Source organism: Pezoporus flaviventris, unplaced genomic scaffold (assembly GCF_033815535.1).
Source record: "Pezoporus flaviventris isolate CSIRO_AGI_PZ_B2104156 unplaced genomic scaffold, CSIRO_AGI_Pfla_v1 ptg000007l, whole genome shotgun sequence".
Classification (NCBI taxonomy): Eukaryota; Metazoa; Chordata; class Aves; order Psittaciformes; family Psittacidae; genus Pezoporus; species Pezoporus flaviventris.
In genome coordinates, this window is record NW_026892555.1 from 73409973 (window position 1) to 73425165 (window position 15193).

Sequence of the window (15193 nt, forward strand, 5' to 3'; positions counted from 1 at the left end):
GGCTTTGGGATGGGTCAAGGTGGCCGAGGTGGGAAATAATTCCCTATACCTGATTCCTGATTTTAACCCTCTAAAATGACTCTCAAATAAGGGCTGTGTTAACCTAGGGACTCATTAAATACTTTCTAGAAATACCTTTATATGAGTTTATTTTTGTGGATGCTTCTGGATAAGGACGTGCTAAAATCATCATACTATAAGCTTTCAGTAATTTGGGTTGCTCACCTGGTGATAATAACCAAGTAGTTTCATATTTTGCTGCCAAAGACTCTTTTTTCTGGTCTGTTTACCTTCATCTAGGTATTTTAAGTAGTTCTTTGGAGACATTCGACAGAGTGTAGAAATTAATAGAATATCTGATCCATTGTTTTCAAGAGATTTTCAAGCACTTGCACAATCTCAGACATGTGGTAGCTCACTGATGCAATTCTATGTCCCTCGTTCCACTTGTTAGAAATACTTAAGTAATGAAACACTCAGCATCACTGTAAGTGCTTCAGCTGTAATTTTTAGTATACTGGCCTTGGTTCTACTTTGATAACTTCATCTTAAGCAAAATGTGTTTCCCACATAGGCTTTCACTGGGGAACAGTGCTGTATTACTTTCTCAGTTGGGATTTTAAGCATTTTGAGAAGGAAAAAAGACTTTTTTTTTTTATTATTTAATTAAGCATATACTGCTAATCTTAAAAGATAAGAATTTTTTTTAGTAGTAGTAGTATTCTACATAAGAGCCTATCATCAGTTTTATCAGATAATCTGTATAACTCTTCCAGCTGTTTTATTTTATAAACAAACCTCCCAAAGCCTCTCGAACAAATGCGGATGCATGGAATTCGTTGAATTTTCCTGCTACTGCCTTATATTCCTTTCAGCCTTCCTTACATAATCCACTGTTGTCAGCAGAGTCTACAGACTCTCTGAAAACTTTATTCTGAGGATTTTTAGATTTTATTACCTTATTGTTGATCCTTTTTAATTAAAAAAAAACGAACAACACCCTATCTATACAAATAAATTTATCATTACTTCTCGTGGATTTTGGTATGCTATTTCTGAAATCCCTTTGGCTGTAGTTTTGAATTTCACATCAAAGTTCATCCATTTTCTGGTTTGGTTTGGATTGGTTTGATTTATTCACACACACACACAGAGGTCTATTCCATCTTCTGGAAGCCATTTTTAGTTTACTGTTTGCTGTGGCAACTTCAGGGAGATTTGCAAGATCTTTGAATATATTGCTGCTACTGTCAGTGCTGCATCTCTCCTAAGAGTGACTTGCTGCCTGTGCATTATTTAGGTCCAAATCAGGAGTTGCTCTTCCTCTTGTATGTTCTCACTGATCCAAGAAACAGCTGTTTGTAGTGTTCAAAAGCTTCATTCTGGCTTTAGTCTGTCACGTGTTGTTTATTCCCACATGGACTGACTTTCCTCTGGCATTCCCAAAGTAACAAATTGTTTAGACAGTACTGGTCCCAAGCAATTCACACCATATTTTCCTTACCATCGAGGGGTTTTTTTTGTCTGCAGTCCAGTTGTCAGCTACTCCAGTTTTCTTCCTTCCATCATTTGGGATCCCTAACCCTAAAGAGTATTTTGTGGGAAAAAGGGTACATGGCTGTCACCTGGCAAGTAGCTGGGTATTGTGGAATCATTCCTTTTCACTCAGGCTAACGTTTACAAAATCACACGATTTTGTACAAAAAATCAAATCTTTTTTTAAAAAAATCAAATTTACAAAATCAAGATTTTCCTTCCTTTAAGCAGTACTGGAGATCCTAATGTAGAGATGCGACTGATCTACATTGTCCCAAAAAGTCCCATCAAGGAAAATGTGCATTACAGGTTTAACTTTCTCAGTAGTCTGTCATGATAAGCTGTTAGTTTCTCTATTGTTTTTTGTGTGGCTTTGATTAGTGAAACAGAATTTCATAGCATGTGGTGCTAGAGACATTCAAATACTTAAAAGAGATCGAGTACATGAGAGTTCTCTGATAAGATGTAAACCTGACTAACTAGCTGCCAGCTTTGCTGTCAGCTGCTGGTCGCATAAACCTGAGGGCATCTGGAAGAGCCCTCTCAGCAAGCTTTTTCCTTGTTGTAAAACCACTGTCTTGCATACCTGGCATGCAGAGAAACCTTTAATTGAAAGTCATGCTGATCAGTGCAGAAGTAGATTATTTTTTAATGTAACACAACAAAACCCTTAAGTCATTCTGGATTCAAATGATAATTTTTACTGTTGTGACAACTGATGTGAACTTTTAAAAGAAATAAGTAACACTAGATGTGCTTTGTACACTGTGGATAGGTTTCTTATTGCTGATCTATTCATACAGTGAAACATGAGTTGGTGTTTGAGTGTTCTGGTTTAGCTGTGTTTTTAGGATGACACATCTTTTAGATGTTTTTATTGGCTTTGGTTAAATAACTTCCTTATAAACTGTTTCTCTTTTTCTTTCCTCTTTCAGATATTTCTTTTGATTGTTTTCATGTGCATAACATTACTGATTGCTAGTCTTATCTGCCTTACCTTACCAGGTAAGTCCATTATTGTGAAACTACAGTGAAACAACCTCAGCATGTTGCCATGCTCAACAGAGGCAGATGTTCTGAAGCTATTAAGTTAAAAGGAGAAAGCATGGAAAATGATGTCTTGTTTTTAATGGTACATCAACATATTTTAATAATCTAAAATGTAAATGATAAGAGATAATGCCTGTATTTAAATGACAGAGATTGCCATTTCATTTTTTTGTTGTAGAATAATTTTCTTCTAAGGGCAGGCTTCAAATACTGAGACAATCTCTGTAGTAGTATTGAGAGCAAAAGAGAATTTAAAACTCTTACACCTGCTTTGCCATTTAGAGAAGGAAAATATATAGGTTGTTACCAGGTCTTCTATGGTATCTTTTTCAATAAATATTCTGAAGGTGTCATCATGACAGGTCACTGGGAGACTTTGAAGTGATATACATGCCATTTCCCAAAATCGTATGAATAAGTAGTTGAACCAAATCAAAAGCACTTTGTAGGGTATTTTAAAAAATAATTTGGAATAAATTAAGACATGTAAACTCATTTGATTTTTGTAACCTGGCTACCATTGTCCCATGAACATTTTTACTTCCTTGTATTAATAATGATATTAATTTTGTTATGGTTTTAATATTATTATGTAAAATAATTCCAGTATAATACTAGTGAATAGAAACATAATTAAAAAGTGAAATGTAGCAAATGAGTCTCACATTTTTGTCAGAGAGTTCTGAATAGTGCTTTGTTTTGCTGTAGTTCAGATCACATTGCTCGTGTAATGATATTTTAGGGGGGAAAAATCCCACATGTATTTGGCATCATCTGTGTAACTACATTGTGCTTCACGCATTCGTGCTGTATGGGTGTAGTATTAAAATGCTGCTTTATGTTGAATAATATTTGTGCATTAGTATTTAACAGTAAATTTGATAAGTATTTTTTAATAGGCATCCTTCCTTAATACATCAAAAAGCATTACTCTATTTAACAGTGTTTGTATTTTCAGTATTTGCTGGCCGTTGGTTAATGTCATTTTGGACGGGGACTGCCAAAATCCATGAGCTGTATACAGCTGCCTGTGGTCTTTATGTGTGTTGGCTAACTATCCGAGCAGTGACAGTGCTGGTCGCCTGGATGCCACAGGGTCGTCGAGTGATTTTTCAGAAGGTTAAAGAATGGTCTCTCATGGTGAGTCCAGAGAAAAGCATTTTATTTAATTATTAAGAAAGTAACTAATGAAACTTGCTCTTTCAGTTTTGCTTCCAGGTTTTACTCTGTTATGTATATTACGCTTTCCTTTTCAGATTGTTTTGAAACTTTTACAGCTTACATTCTCATTGCATAGGCTAACTATTTTTGAAGCCACTTAGCACAATATTAAGCCATCAGTATAAATAAGTTTGCATATATATGTATGGGTTTTTATAGTATATGCCTGTTTTTTTCCGTTTTCCTTTAAAAGTGAGTATGTTTCATTAGATTACCCTGTGTGATGTGTCCTTGAATACATTTACATTTTCACATATACCTGGAGGTTTAACTATTACTCATTTAGCAACTTGACATTATCAAGTAAGAAAAACAACTAGTTAAGCTGACAGATGATGATGAACAACCTGTCCCTACAAACAAGTGTGATGCATATTTTCAGGAAGATCTTTATAATTTGTCAGATCTATGTGCTGTTCAAATTAATGGTTTTAAATATTATTGTTATGAGTTCAGATTCTCACCATGGCAACGGATTTATATCCCACCTTTTTATTTTAGTGGGATATTTTATTTTATTTTATTTTGATTTTGAGAATTTCTGTAGTAAATTTCTTGCCTAAGTATAGTAATATTACATATTCAGGCACAATCATTCCTTATTCTGTAGGGAGTATTGGAGTAGAACCCAGTTTTGAAAACTTGCATTGCAAAACTATGTATGTAAGAATGTTATTTTTAGGGGTATATATGTATTAATTAGAGGTCTGTGTATTTTTTTTTTTCCCCTCCAGCTTTCTCTGTGTAGTTTAAATTGCATTTTGAAGTTTAAACAAAAAGAATCCTCTGATGAAGATACTCATTTAGGTGCCTTTGGTTTGTTTTTTTTAGATAATGAAGACATTAATAGTGGCTATACTGCTAGCTGGTGTGGTTCCGCTTTTACTTGGTCTTCTGTTTGAACTAGTTATTGTTGCACCTTTGAGAGTTCCTTTGGATCAAACACCTCTCTTCTATCCTTGGCAGGTCAGTTGGTCCCATTCTTCTGCTGTTGATGTATTTCTTTACTTAGAATTCAGGAGTATGGAAGTTCTTGTTTCATGTTGATTGTGTGCTTCAGACCCTTTTCTGCAAGTGTGTTTCTATGTGGCAAAGACATCCAGTCTGGATGTGAGGATTATTTCAACCAAAGGGATATGGTTAGGAATTCAAAGTATGAAAAGCTACACTCTGTGGGATGACATTAGAGGGTCTTTGCATTTTAGTTATTGGATTTTTTTTTTTCAGTAGCATAATTGTAAAGATATATATATAAGTTAGTATAGTTGTATGCACTTAAACACAGACGTATATACTCTGACCTTTCTGGACAGCTTTCTGCCTACAGTTATGCAGCAAGAGTTTTAGCTGAACTTTTTTTCATACAAGGTTTCAATTCAGTGGTGATATTTGCTATGAATGGAGTTTTTATATGCTTTAGGATCATCTTAGTTCTTTAAAAATTTGCAGTTAAATATACTGGAAGACTTTATGTTCATGTGGCAGAGCTTCCTCGAAACATCAAATTAGTGGGATTTGAGTCTTGTTCTAAATTAACAGGGAGCTATTGAAATAGGGAGTAATGCCCATTTTTCATAAGAGAATAGTTATACAAAGTTTACATGCTTGAGCAAACACAAAGGAACTTTAAAATGGACTTTTTTGTAACAAGTTCTTAAATTTTTTAATGTATCTGGGGTAACAGATGTTAATAAAAGCTGTATTTTTAAATAATTGCTTAAAGCAAATATATTTCCCCAGCATTTTAAGAAAGTTAGTTAACATATGATGTCTTACCAGTTCTGCACCTGTTTATTCTCCCTTGTCAGCCTTTGCATTCTAATTTTGGATGGGTTTTATTGAAGAACTTTTCACAAATATCTGTAATCCAGAAGAGACTGACACATGACATGCAGGGTTTACTAGAAGCCTGTTGTTAAATTGTGTTCTTTTAATTCCATGCCATAGTAATTGTAAATTAAGTAAAAAGCATAAATTCTTCCCTGAATAGTATGACCTTCTTTTTTAAGGAACAGTGCCTTGCTTTGTTTAGCTTTTCCCACATCTGGTAGGGTTTAGGGTTTTGTGGACAATTAAAATTTAAAAGAAGAATTAAAAAAGCCTAGCATGTTCCAGAGAGCTGAGTATTTTATAGATGTCAGTTAAGCTTGAGAGTATCCTGTCTTTCTTATGAGTTTGCAGAAGATGCCATGTCCTTTAAACAATATCCCACGTAAAAAGAAAAATAATTATCTTTTCACTTGTAAGTAATATTAGCAAGTTGCTCTAAAAGCTTTTGATTCTCAAACTATTTAAAAAGATGTTAATGCTAACTGTCCATTTTTACAAAATTAGGACTGGGCTCTTGGAGTTTTGCATGCCAAAATAATTGCTGCCATAACACTGATGGGTCCCCAGTGGTGGCTGAAAACTGTTATTGAACAGGTAGGGAAAAATTATCTGTATATTGTCTGCGTAATACATTTTTAATGTTTTATGAATGTGCGAGTTGGAAAACAGTTACTGTTGTAGTGATGGAGTAATTTGAGTAATCGAGCAAAACTCAACTAATTTTGTAGAATCCTATTAAATTGTACATCCCAATCCATTAAGGTACACTTAATAATAAAAATAAACCTCAGAAATCTGAAATCAAGCAATTGCAGAGTGTATGTATATGCAATTTTATCGGGTTTGTATTAAAGTGATGAGAAACAACATTATTTCGTCAGATGAATTCACACGTGTCCCAAGTACTGGATATTATTTATGTCTGCCACTCAAGAACAGAATTTCTGCCTTCTCCACAGCTGTAGAGATTAGCTCATTCATAGATGAGTGTACATATGAAAGACGGTCTTTCTATTCCCCTGTGATTATTAAGACGGAACAGGTTTTGTGAACAGTTCTGAGTCACATGGCCTGTTGCTTTCTTTGGCAGAAGTTTTTTTTTCTTGATAATCTTTAAAGTTATATGGTTGCTGTCTCAATGAAGTATCTCAATTGTTTGTCAGAAAGTAACTTTTCAACCCTCTTACATGTAATGGCTGTGGTGAATGTCCTGGCCTCTGTACAGGAGGTGGCCTCTCAAATCTAGCGTATAGTCCCAGATACTAAACCATTTACTAATCACTGTAGGTGTCACACTGGAGAAATTAATCTTAATTCTGTGAGTACCTTTTCATGAATACAACAGCTCTTCCTTCCATTCTGAATATTGTCCCTGGTGCTGTTTGTTGTACACACATTCTCCTGAGCTGTCCTTAGAAATGGATGCATCCAGGCTGTGGGACAGAGGCCATTGTCTAGCTGTATGTGGTAGCCATTTGGAGCTGGTGTTTTCCTGTGATTAGTCATGTTGAGACCTTGCCTCCTGATGGTAGCTGCAGAAACTTCAGAATTATGGAGGCCCTCTCCTCAGGCACAGATTCCACATGCAGAGGCTTTGGTCTGCCCAGTCAACTACAATGTAAGATCCTATTTTCTGCCTGTGTTACCAACTTGAATAGATTTGCTCTACTAGCAAAACACAGGATCTTCTTTTGGCAAGCTAACAGCACAAAGCGATTATCAGGTCATCATCCATAAAACCACCATCCACAGCTATATTTAATGATCTTTCAGCTGGTCTCTTGCACTCCTGCAACCAAATCACAATACTACTCAAGATTAAGTTGCTCTCCCGGGCACTGTTCAGATGATTTCCTGGAATCCTGATGTAGATTAGTACAGAGCTTTTCCTTCTTCGACTGTGGCCATCGTGGTTTTCTTCAAGTTGGGAACAGCTGTTTCCTCTCATAAGGAGAATTGTGTAAAACCTTGTAATTGTTAATGTAAGCACAAAGCATGGCTTTTTAATTGATCCTCTCTCCTTCTGACTTCTTGTTCTTAGGTATATGCAAATGGGATTCGTAACATTGATTTACACTTCATAATTCGTAAACTGGCAGCACCCGTAATCTCTGTTCTGTTGCTTTCCCTGTGTGTACCATACATCATAGCCTCTGGTGTTGTACCTTTATTAGGTATGTATATATTCAGAATACTTTTCATTATCTGATGGTTTAGAGCAATGTAAATATATCTGGAAATAAAACTTCATGCTCTGGGTTATTTAAAAACAAACACACACCACTATTCTGCCAGCAAATGTAAATCCTTAAGAATTGGTGTGTCATCTTAAAAGTTTGGGATTTTTTGAGAAATGCAATATATTATTCTGACTGGCTTTTAAAAATGAAGTGCAGAATACAGTGAGAGCGTGGGACTGCATAATACCTACATTTCTACTTTTAGATATCTAGCTAGTTTGGGAAAGGGATGATTAATTCCTTTCTTGTTTAGACAACCTTTAATCTCTGTTTAAAAGCTGAGGACATCTTTTCTGACTTTTCAGATTATAAAGGAAGCTTAGAACAAGTGAAAATATGGGTTGAGTTTTTCATTCAGTATTAAAACGTAAATTGGTTTGGGTTTTTTTTTCAGGCTTTCCTATCTTCATAGGTGAGGGAAAAATTTTCTTAGAAGCAGGGCAGGTGTGCTTTTTCATCAACAGTTGTCTCTTGCTAGTTAGTTTTGATGTTACATGTTCAAGAAGCCCCATTTTATTCTTCAGTCTCTCACTTGAATGCAGATTTTAATGTCACCTTTTTTCTGACACAAGTTATAAAGAAGCCAATAAGCAAGAAAAACTGATAAACTGCCTTTTTTTTTTTTACTGTGTTAATGGAGAACTTCCAGTTTTAATGCTTTGGATGAAAAAGAACAGTAGCTGTTATGTTGGATCTGTGAGATAAATGGTTGTGCTATTCATTTCACATCCCTTTTACTGAAGTTACAGTGCAACAAAGTGTGGAAGCAGGTAGAGAAGCAGAGATGCATGAGTCACTTTAGCAATGTTAGATTATGTGGGGATTGTGTCCTGTTTTGCAGGAGTTACTGCTGAAATGCAAAACCTTGTTCAGCGACGAATTTATCCTTTTCTGCTTATGGTGGTGGTTTTGATGGGAATTCTCTCCTTCCAAGTCCGCCAGTTCAAGCGCCTTTATGAACATATTAAAAATGACAAGTGAGTATACAGTGGGGGGGGGGGGAATGTTAATTTTTACACTTTAAATTGTGATAACAGCTTCAGATTGAATGCAGGCATTGTAGGTACTTGGGGCTAAAAGGATTTTGAGAAGCTTTCTGGACTTAACAACCCTCTAAGGGAGACCTGAACTGTTCTTGGCAAATGTTTTATCTGTAGTTCAGGTAGATAAACACAGGAACAGACTGTCTTTATAAATGGAAGATACTCTTTTATCTATAAGATACTCTTTATAAACGGAAGTCTCTCTTAGTCTCACCCAATACCTGTTCTGCATTGTGACAGGTTCTTTTTTGAGCTGAGAACTTCATTTAGCAGTCATTGGTTTTAGATTAATTGTTCCAGATGTTCAAGTAATGGTGGCTCAAACAAACACTGTGAAGATGCTCTTAAAAGTGCCATCCAGCAAAAGGCTGGGTATAAAAATAATGCAAACACATTCTTTATATTTCGCATTTTCATTTAGCTTGTATGAGTACCGAAGTTGAGGCTGTAAACACAAACCTGTAATGCCTGTATTCCCTTATACCATGCCTGAATGTTAAGAAAAAAGATGAGGATGGTTGATGATGAGAAAAAATGAAAACTATTGGGAGGGAAAGGGGAATCACATGTAGAACAACTTTTACTACACTGATAACTTACTTCTGCAGCAAAGGAGATAAAGCGATTTGTGTTACAGAATTGCATTAACTTGTGTTAATTTCTCACTGTTTTCACTATAATCCCAGGTACCTTGTCGGGCAACGACTTGTGAATTATGAACGGAAGTCTGGTAAACAAGGCACATCAACAACTCCACCTCAGTCTTCACAAGAATAGATGGTCATAAACATCTTGACCTTCCCTTTGCCTTTACATGTCCTTTTTTTTCATAGACTCTTCTTCAGTCTTTGAATATCTCTTCCAATAATGCTCTCAGCAGTGTTTTGGCTTCTGTTAATAGCATCCAGATAGCAGTTAAGGCTCTGTTCCTTATCTGCATTTTTCTGATGTTATCAATGCTGTCTGAGGTCTGTATATGTGTAAATAGAAGTATCCTGACACCCTAAAACCTTGGATTAAAAAGAATGTGCATTGTACATCTTTAAAAAAGTATATTAATTTATTAAATCTAGTTGTCACTTTATTTTGGACTGCTGTTCTGTTGACAATGTGCCACAAAGCAATACTGCAAAGAGGCAAGATGTTTTTATAAAATTTGGAGCTTACTTTATGGCGTTCATAACAGTTCTTACTGTAGTAATATAGTATGAGTTTTCATGAGTGGAAGAACCACACAGAATATCAGAAGTAAGTAACTGTCTTACAGTCAGCAATGAAGTGGCTGTGGTGAGAACATAATGAACTATGTATCTTGCTGTCAAGTCTTTTTTATTATTTTGTATAACACCAAAGCTGTTGTACATTTTTCTATTGCCTGATTGTTTTTCATGTGTCTGAGTTTGTAATATTGTACAGTTGCTGTTAAATCAAGAAAATACTTCCTCTTCTGAGAATTCAGATGTACTTGTTGAGACTCAGCTGGGTGTTTCTGTTGGGGGAGATTGGGGGGGGGACACAAGGGGGGTGGTATCGGCTTTAGGCATCAGGATTTCCTGAACTGAAACAGTAAATAATTTACTAAGGTTAGGTGATGGAAGCATTTAAAGGTACCAAGGATTAGATAGGTTCATAACTGAAATTGTAGCCAATTTCTTATCAATAATAGAAATTTTCAGGACCTCAGGGGGAGGGATGAACCTTATCTGATGTGTTTGCACAAAAACAACAGAGTGTAAGCACCATTTTGACCTGGTCCTTAACTAAAGAGCCTGAAATCTTTTTTTTCTGTAAGTTACCAAAGTTGCAAATTTTAGTATGAATTTTATATTGCACAGTTACTTCAAAACAAAACCCCAAGCAAACAAACAAAAGAGACCTACAGCAAGTATCTCTTTTCTTTTGGAATTGGTCACTGTGAATTTTTTATGGGAATAATACTGGGGAAGTGATTTACCTTGTACCATTTATTGCCTGTGGGGCAGGGAAACACATAATGCTATTAAACAAGGAAAAGTTAGCAGATTTCTTTGCAAGGACACAGTCAAACAAAAGCCACCAAATCAAGTCTGTGCTATTTCTATATGTAGATAAGAGTTCTTTTGCAGTAATGTTTGGGGGATTTTTATGTATATATTTTAAAGAAACTACATAACAGTATTGCAAAGCTTTAAATAGCATCAAATCATATGCTTAGATCGCAGTATCTCTTGTAGATTAAATGGGGGAAATGTGAGTATCCATTGCAGCAATCAGAAAATCGATGGAACATTAAACTTGCTGCTCGGTATACTGTCCTCCAGTATTCCGTACTTGACCATATGTGTATATAATTAATACTTGAGAATCGCTTGGCAGGTGCTTTAAGAGTATCATCTCCTTTTATTGATGTTGCATCTCTGATCTGATGTGTTTTGAGTTAATGTGGTCCAGGCTGTGATGGTGGCAGTTCATTTTCTAGTGTCTGTACTCGTGTTTGGAGGCAGTGAGCACAAGCCAAATGCATCTGAACCTAGTGGCAAGAGGATTGGGCTGTCACTATCAGAAGGTCAGAAACTACTATCTCACGGAATCACTGTTGTCCTGATTGTTTTGAACCATAAATGTTACCCTTTGGAGTGATTTATTAGGAAACTTCCAGTGAACTAATATCATAAAGAAATAACCAAAATGTTTTTCTCTCATTCACTGACTAAATGACAAATTGAGTATTCGCCCAGTATATTTTGGTGTGCATAAATACTGCATTTGACTATTTACAGTGGTGTACATTGTGGGACAGATATATTTTCAGAATATTAAACTCACTGGTAACATTCTTTCTTACACCAAGATTCTGTCTTTGACATATCTTTCCTAAACAGTTCCAAAATGGTCTTACCACTCAAAGATTGCAAGCACTCCTGCACATCATGCGGAATTTGCAGCAGTGTGATTCTTGTAACTTTGTGTTTTTATCCAGACAAACTGGTCTTAACATTAAAATTTATTAAGAAAAAGCCTTTTTGCAATTTCTTATTACTGTTGTTTTGCAACTCAGAAGAAACCGAACCAGGCATGAACCAGTCATGCAGTGTGAACTGTAGCTATTTTACTGTAGCTTACATTACCTGTATTCACTCTTAGTTAGGGAGAACTGGCTTCAAATCAACAGTTGTGCTTGCTTTTGCACTGCTTTACAGATTCCAGGTGAAGTTTGTTTCTGAAACTGTCCATCGTGAATTTTTACAAAATCTCATCTCCCTATATACTTATTTTTGCATGTGTTTTGGGAAAGAAGATGGAAGTTATATAGAACAAGAATTAAGTAACGCTGCTTTTCTACTGGTTTAAATTTTGATAGTCTGCCTTACTGGGCTGTCTGTTGTACTCCTCTGGCATAGAAACTTGATAGTAAGCATGTAAGTTAACTGGCTGTTACTAACATAGCTGGCAGCTCTATACCAGAAGCTTCCATCTCTGCTAGAGTAATACAGCATGCAGGGGTTGTATTACTCTTAAAGCTGGAAAAATTCTCTGTGTGTGCATGTGGTTTTACCACAACTTGACACTGAATCTTTGAGGGGTTGGAGAAGCAACCTGGCCTAGTTTGTGTATCCCTTCTGCGGTGTTGAGAATCTATGGCTGTTAGCAGTTCTACAGGCCTTCATCAAAGAACTGTCAGATGGCTCTACAGCCATCTTTTGGTTACTGAAGTTAATTGTGGCACAGCTTTGGTTTTACACAGATTATTTTAGATTGATTAAAAATAGTAAAAACTCTGCATCTTTTCTCTGATTCCCTCTTCTCTGCTGGGTAAAGCGTACGTTATTTGTTCAGTTTCCAAGGGCCCTCTGAGACCTGTAACTATTTTCTGTCAGCCCTTACCTCAGTAAGATACAATCACAGAATGGTTTGTGTTGGAAAGGCCCTTAAGATCATCTAGTTCAAACCCCCTTGCTATGGGCAGGGACGCCTCCCATGAGACCAGCTTACTCGAGGCCCTTTCCAACCCAGCCTTGAACACTGCCAGGGATGGAACATTCACAACTTCCTTTACTCTCACAGTAAAAAGTTTCATCCTTACATCTAACCTTAATCTCCCATTAAATTTTCAGTGATGCCAGCTCCAACACCAGTTACAGTACTCGCATTACTTTTCAGCTGGGTGCATTAATTCCTTGCTTTCTCCTAAGCTCAAGCAAAGGTCTTCATAAAACTCTGCACAGCAGCCCTGTGGTTGTTCAGAAAACTCCATAAGAAGCCCTCTGCCTGGTGTGTTGACTCCACTGCCTGACATACTGATCAGTGCCATTTCATTTCTGCATACTGCACTGTCTGTCTCCTCGTTTAGACTGGAAATTCTCCATAGCAGGGTCAGTGTTCTTGTTCTGCTCACCCGTGAAAGGGCAGCATACAGCCTGAGCAATGAGTGGGGTTCTTGGTAAAAACAGTGTTACTGTAGTAAAAACATCAAGCAGAGAATTGAATCTCAGTAGTATGAAATTCAGAACAAAAAAAGGAAGCCCTCTTCTGAAACGGGTAAGGGAACAGCTTTTACAAAGTATAATGGTAAGTTAAAGGTTCTCTTACTCGGATGTTTCAGTTCTTGCATGTATTGACTGGAACTAAAGAATTGCATGGTTAATAGGGATTTTATTAAGTCTGATTATTCTAGACAAGCTCTGCTTCTTCTTAGTTTGGAAGTCTCCATAAATTGAGAAATTATAGGCTGAAATCAAAGTTACTCAATAATAGACATTTCTAGAAGATGGCATTTCCAAAGGTCAAATTCTGTTCCAAACTAAATGGAATGTTTGGAATTCAGTGTAACACTGAGGCATGGATCGGTACCAACATAATTTCGTAACATTGCATGCACATCAGTTTTGCAGTTTACACACTTAACTTGCTGTTACCTCTTGCTTGTTGAGTAGTGGCCAGTGCCAGAGCTGCATAGCCACTTTTCAGGGTTTTTTTGCCCCTGTATAAGGTGGATTACTTACCCTTCCTTTCTGATTTATGTTAAACCACTTGGCTTTGAGGAGCACCTCTGGTCCTGGAAAATGGCGCTACTTTTACCTGGCAAGAAAAGACTTGATTGTTGCTTAACAAAACCAGAGAGCACTGCGGTGCTGGAGCAGCAGGAGAGCCCTCGCTGCCCTGTCCGCACCCATGGTGCCAGGTCTGGAGCAGCAGGGCTGAGCAGCAGCTGCTACCGCCCGTGCTGTGCTTGGTGGGACAGTCCATCCGCAGTATTGCAGTCCTGAACCGCCAGGACTTTGGAGCAGCAGCTGCTATAACGGGAATTTTAGGGAATACATTGGCTATGTCTGTTTTGCAGCTCAGTCAGCGTTTGTTCACATCTCCTTCAAGCCTGGACGTGTTGCCTGTTTGAAAGAGAACTCCCGAACCCCACTCCAAGCCTGTTTAGAGACGGGACACTGGTTATTTTGCACAGCGTGCTCGGTGGTGCATTTCTACGCTTACCTGCTGCCGCGGGCTTTTGGCTCTTCCCAAACGGCTGAGGAGGGCGGGCGCCGCTCCCGCCTTCAAACAACGCCCGCGCCCGGCCCCCCCTGCCCCGTTACGCCCCTGGGCCCGCGCCCGGCTCCTCCCTCCGCGTTGCCCGGCAGCCGGGGCCGCTGCCAGGGGCAGGAGAAGCGGCTGTTGCGGACGGAGCGGTTGGGGCCTGTTGTCTCGGGTCTGCCGGCGGGCCCTGACAGAGAAAAGGGATTGGCCGGCCCTCAGCCCGCGGGCCCGCTTGCTGGCAAACCGGGTAACCGGTGTCACGGCTGAGCCAGCCTGACCTGCGCGCCCTCAGCTGTTGGGTTCAGCTTTGTGCCAGGTACCTGCGGCTGGTTTGGGGTGAGTGAGAGAAAAGTAGGAGGTAAGAGCAAGGAGGGGTGGCGGAGATGAGGTGACCTCTGTGTTCAGCAAGAGTTGAATGGGACAAACCTACCTGTATGAGCAAAGCGCAGTGTGTAATTGCAGCATGCTTTTCGTTCATCCAGCTGTAAGGTTTTCATGTAAAGTCTGCCAGGAGCACAGATTACTCACTTTTTGCTACATCTTTTTTTTTTTTTGTTTGGTTTGTTTTAATACGTAAACATAATATAAACTTGGTAATCCACATACTCTAGCTCCTGTACGAAAATGGTAAGACTCTCCTTGGCGTGCAGTAGTGAGTTGTCACCACAGCTAGCTTTCACACGGGCGTGAGTGCTGTGACTTGTCTGGACTACCAGCTTTACACGTTTATATCGTGGTAGGCTTGAGGAGAAAGATTAGATTAAA

General features: G+C 38.0%; 1 protein-coding gene and 1 long non-coding RNA gene across 12 annotated transcripts in view; one reads left to right on the forward strand and one right to left on the reverse strand.

Moving 5' to 3' along the window:
• Positions 1 to 10765, forward strand: part of MARCHF6 (membrane associated ring-CH-type finger 6) — a 45007-nt gene extending 34242 nt beyond the window's left edge. For 7 of the 11 annotated variants that reach the window (XM_061449222.1, XM_061449226.1, XM_061449221.1 and 4 more), the window contains 7 exons: positions 2472 to 2541; positions 3530 to 3726; positions 4639 to 4773; positions 6142 to 6231; positions 7679 to 7811; positions 8719 to 8854; positions 9607 to 10765. In XM_061449222.1, the coding sequence (XP_061305206.1) occupies positions 2472 to 2541; positions 3530 to 3726; positions 4639 to 4773; positions 6142 to 6231; positions 7679 to 7811; positions 8719 to 8854; positions 9607 to 9697 (852 nt within the window). In that variant the 3' untranslated portion in view covers positions 9698 to 10765. The remainder of the gene's footprint in view (positions 1 to 2471; positions 2542 to 3529; positions 3727 to 4638; positions 4774 to 6141; positions 6232 to 7678; positions 7812 to 8718; positions 8855 to 9606) is intronic. The other 4 variants (XM_061449229.1, XM_061449230.1, XM_061449223.1 and 1 more) reach the window with 1 other exon arrangement.
• On the reverse strand, positions 1168 to 5781 carry LOC133267163 (uncharacterized). The gene is made up of 2 exons (XR_009742656.1): positions 5584 to 5781; positions 1168 to 1584 (listed from the first exon to the last, which is right to left on the reverse strand). It is a non-coding gene; the product is annotated as an uncharacterized LOC133267163 (long non-coding RNA).
• Positions 10766 to 15193: the final 4428 nt, after the last annotated feature.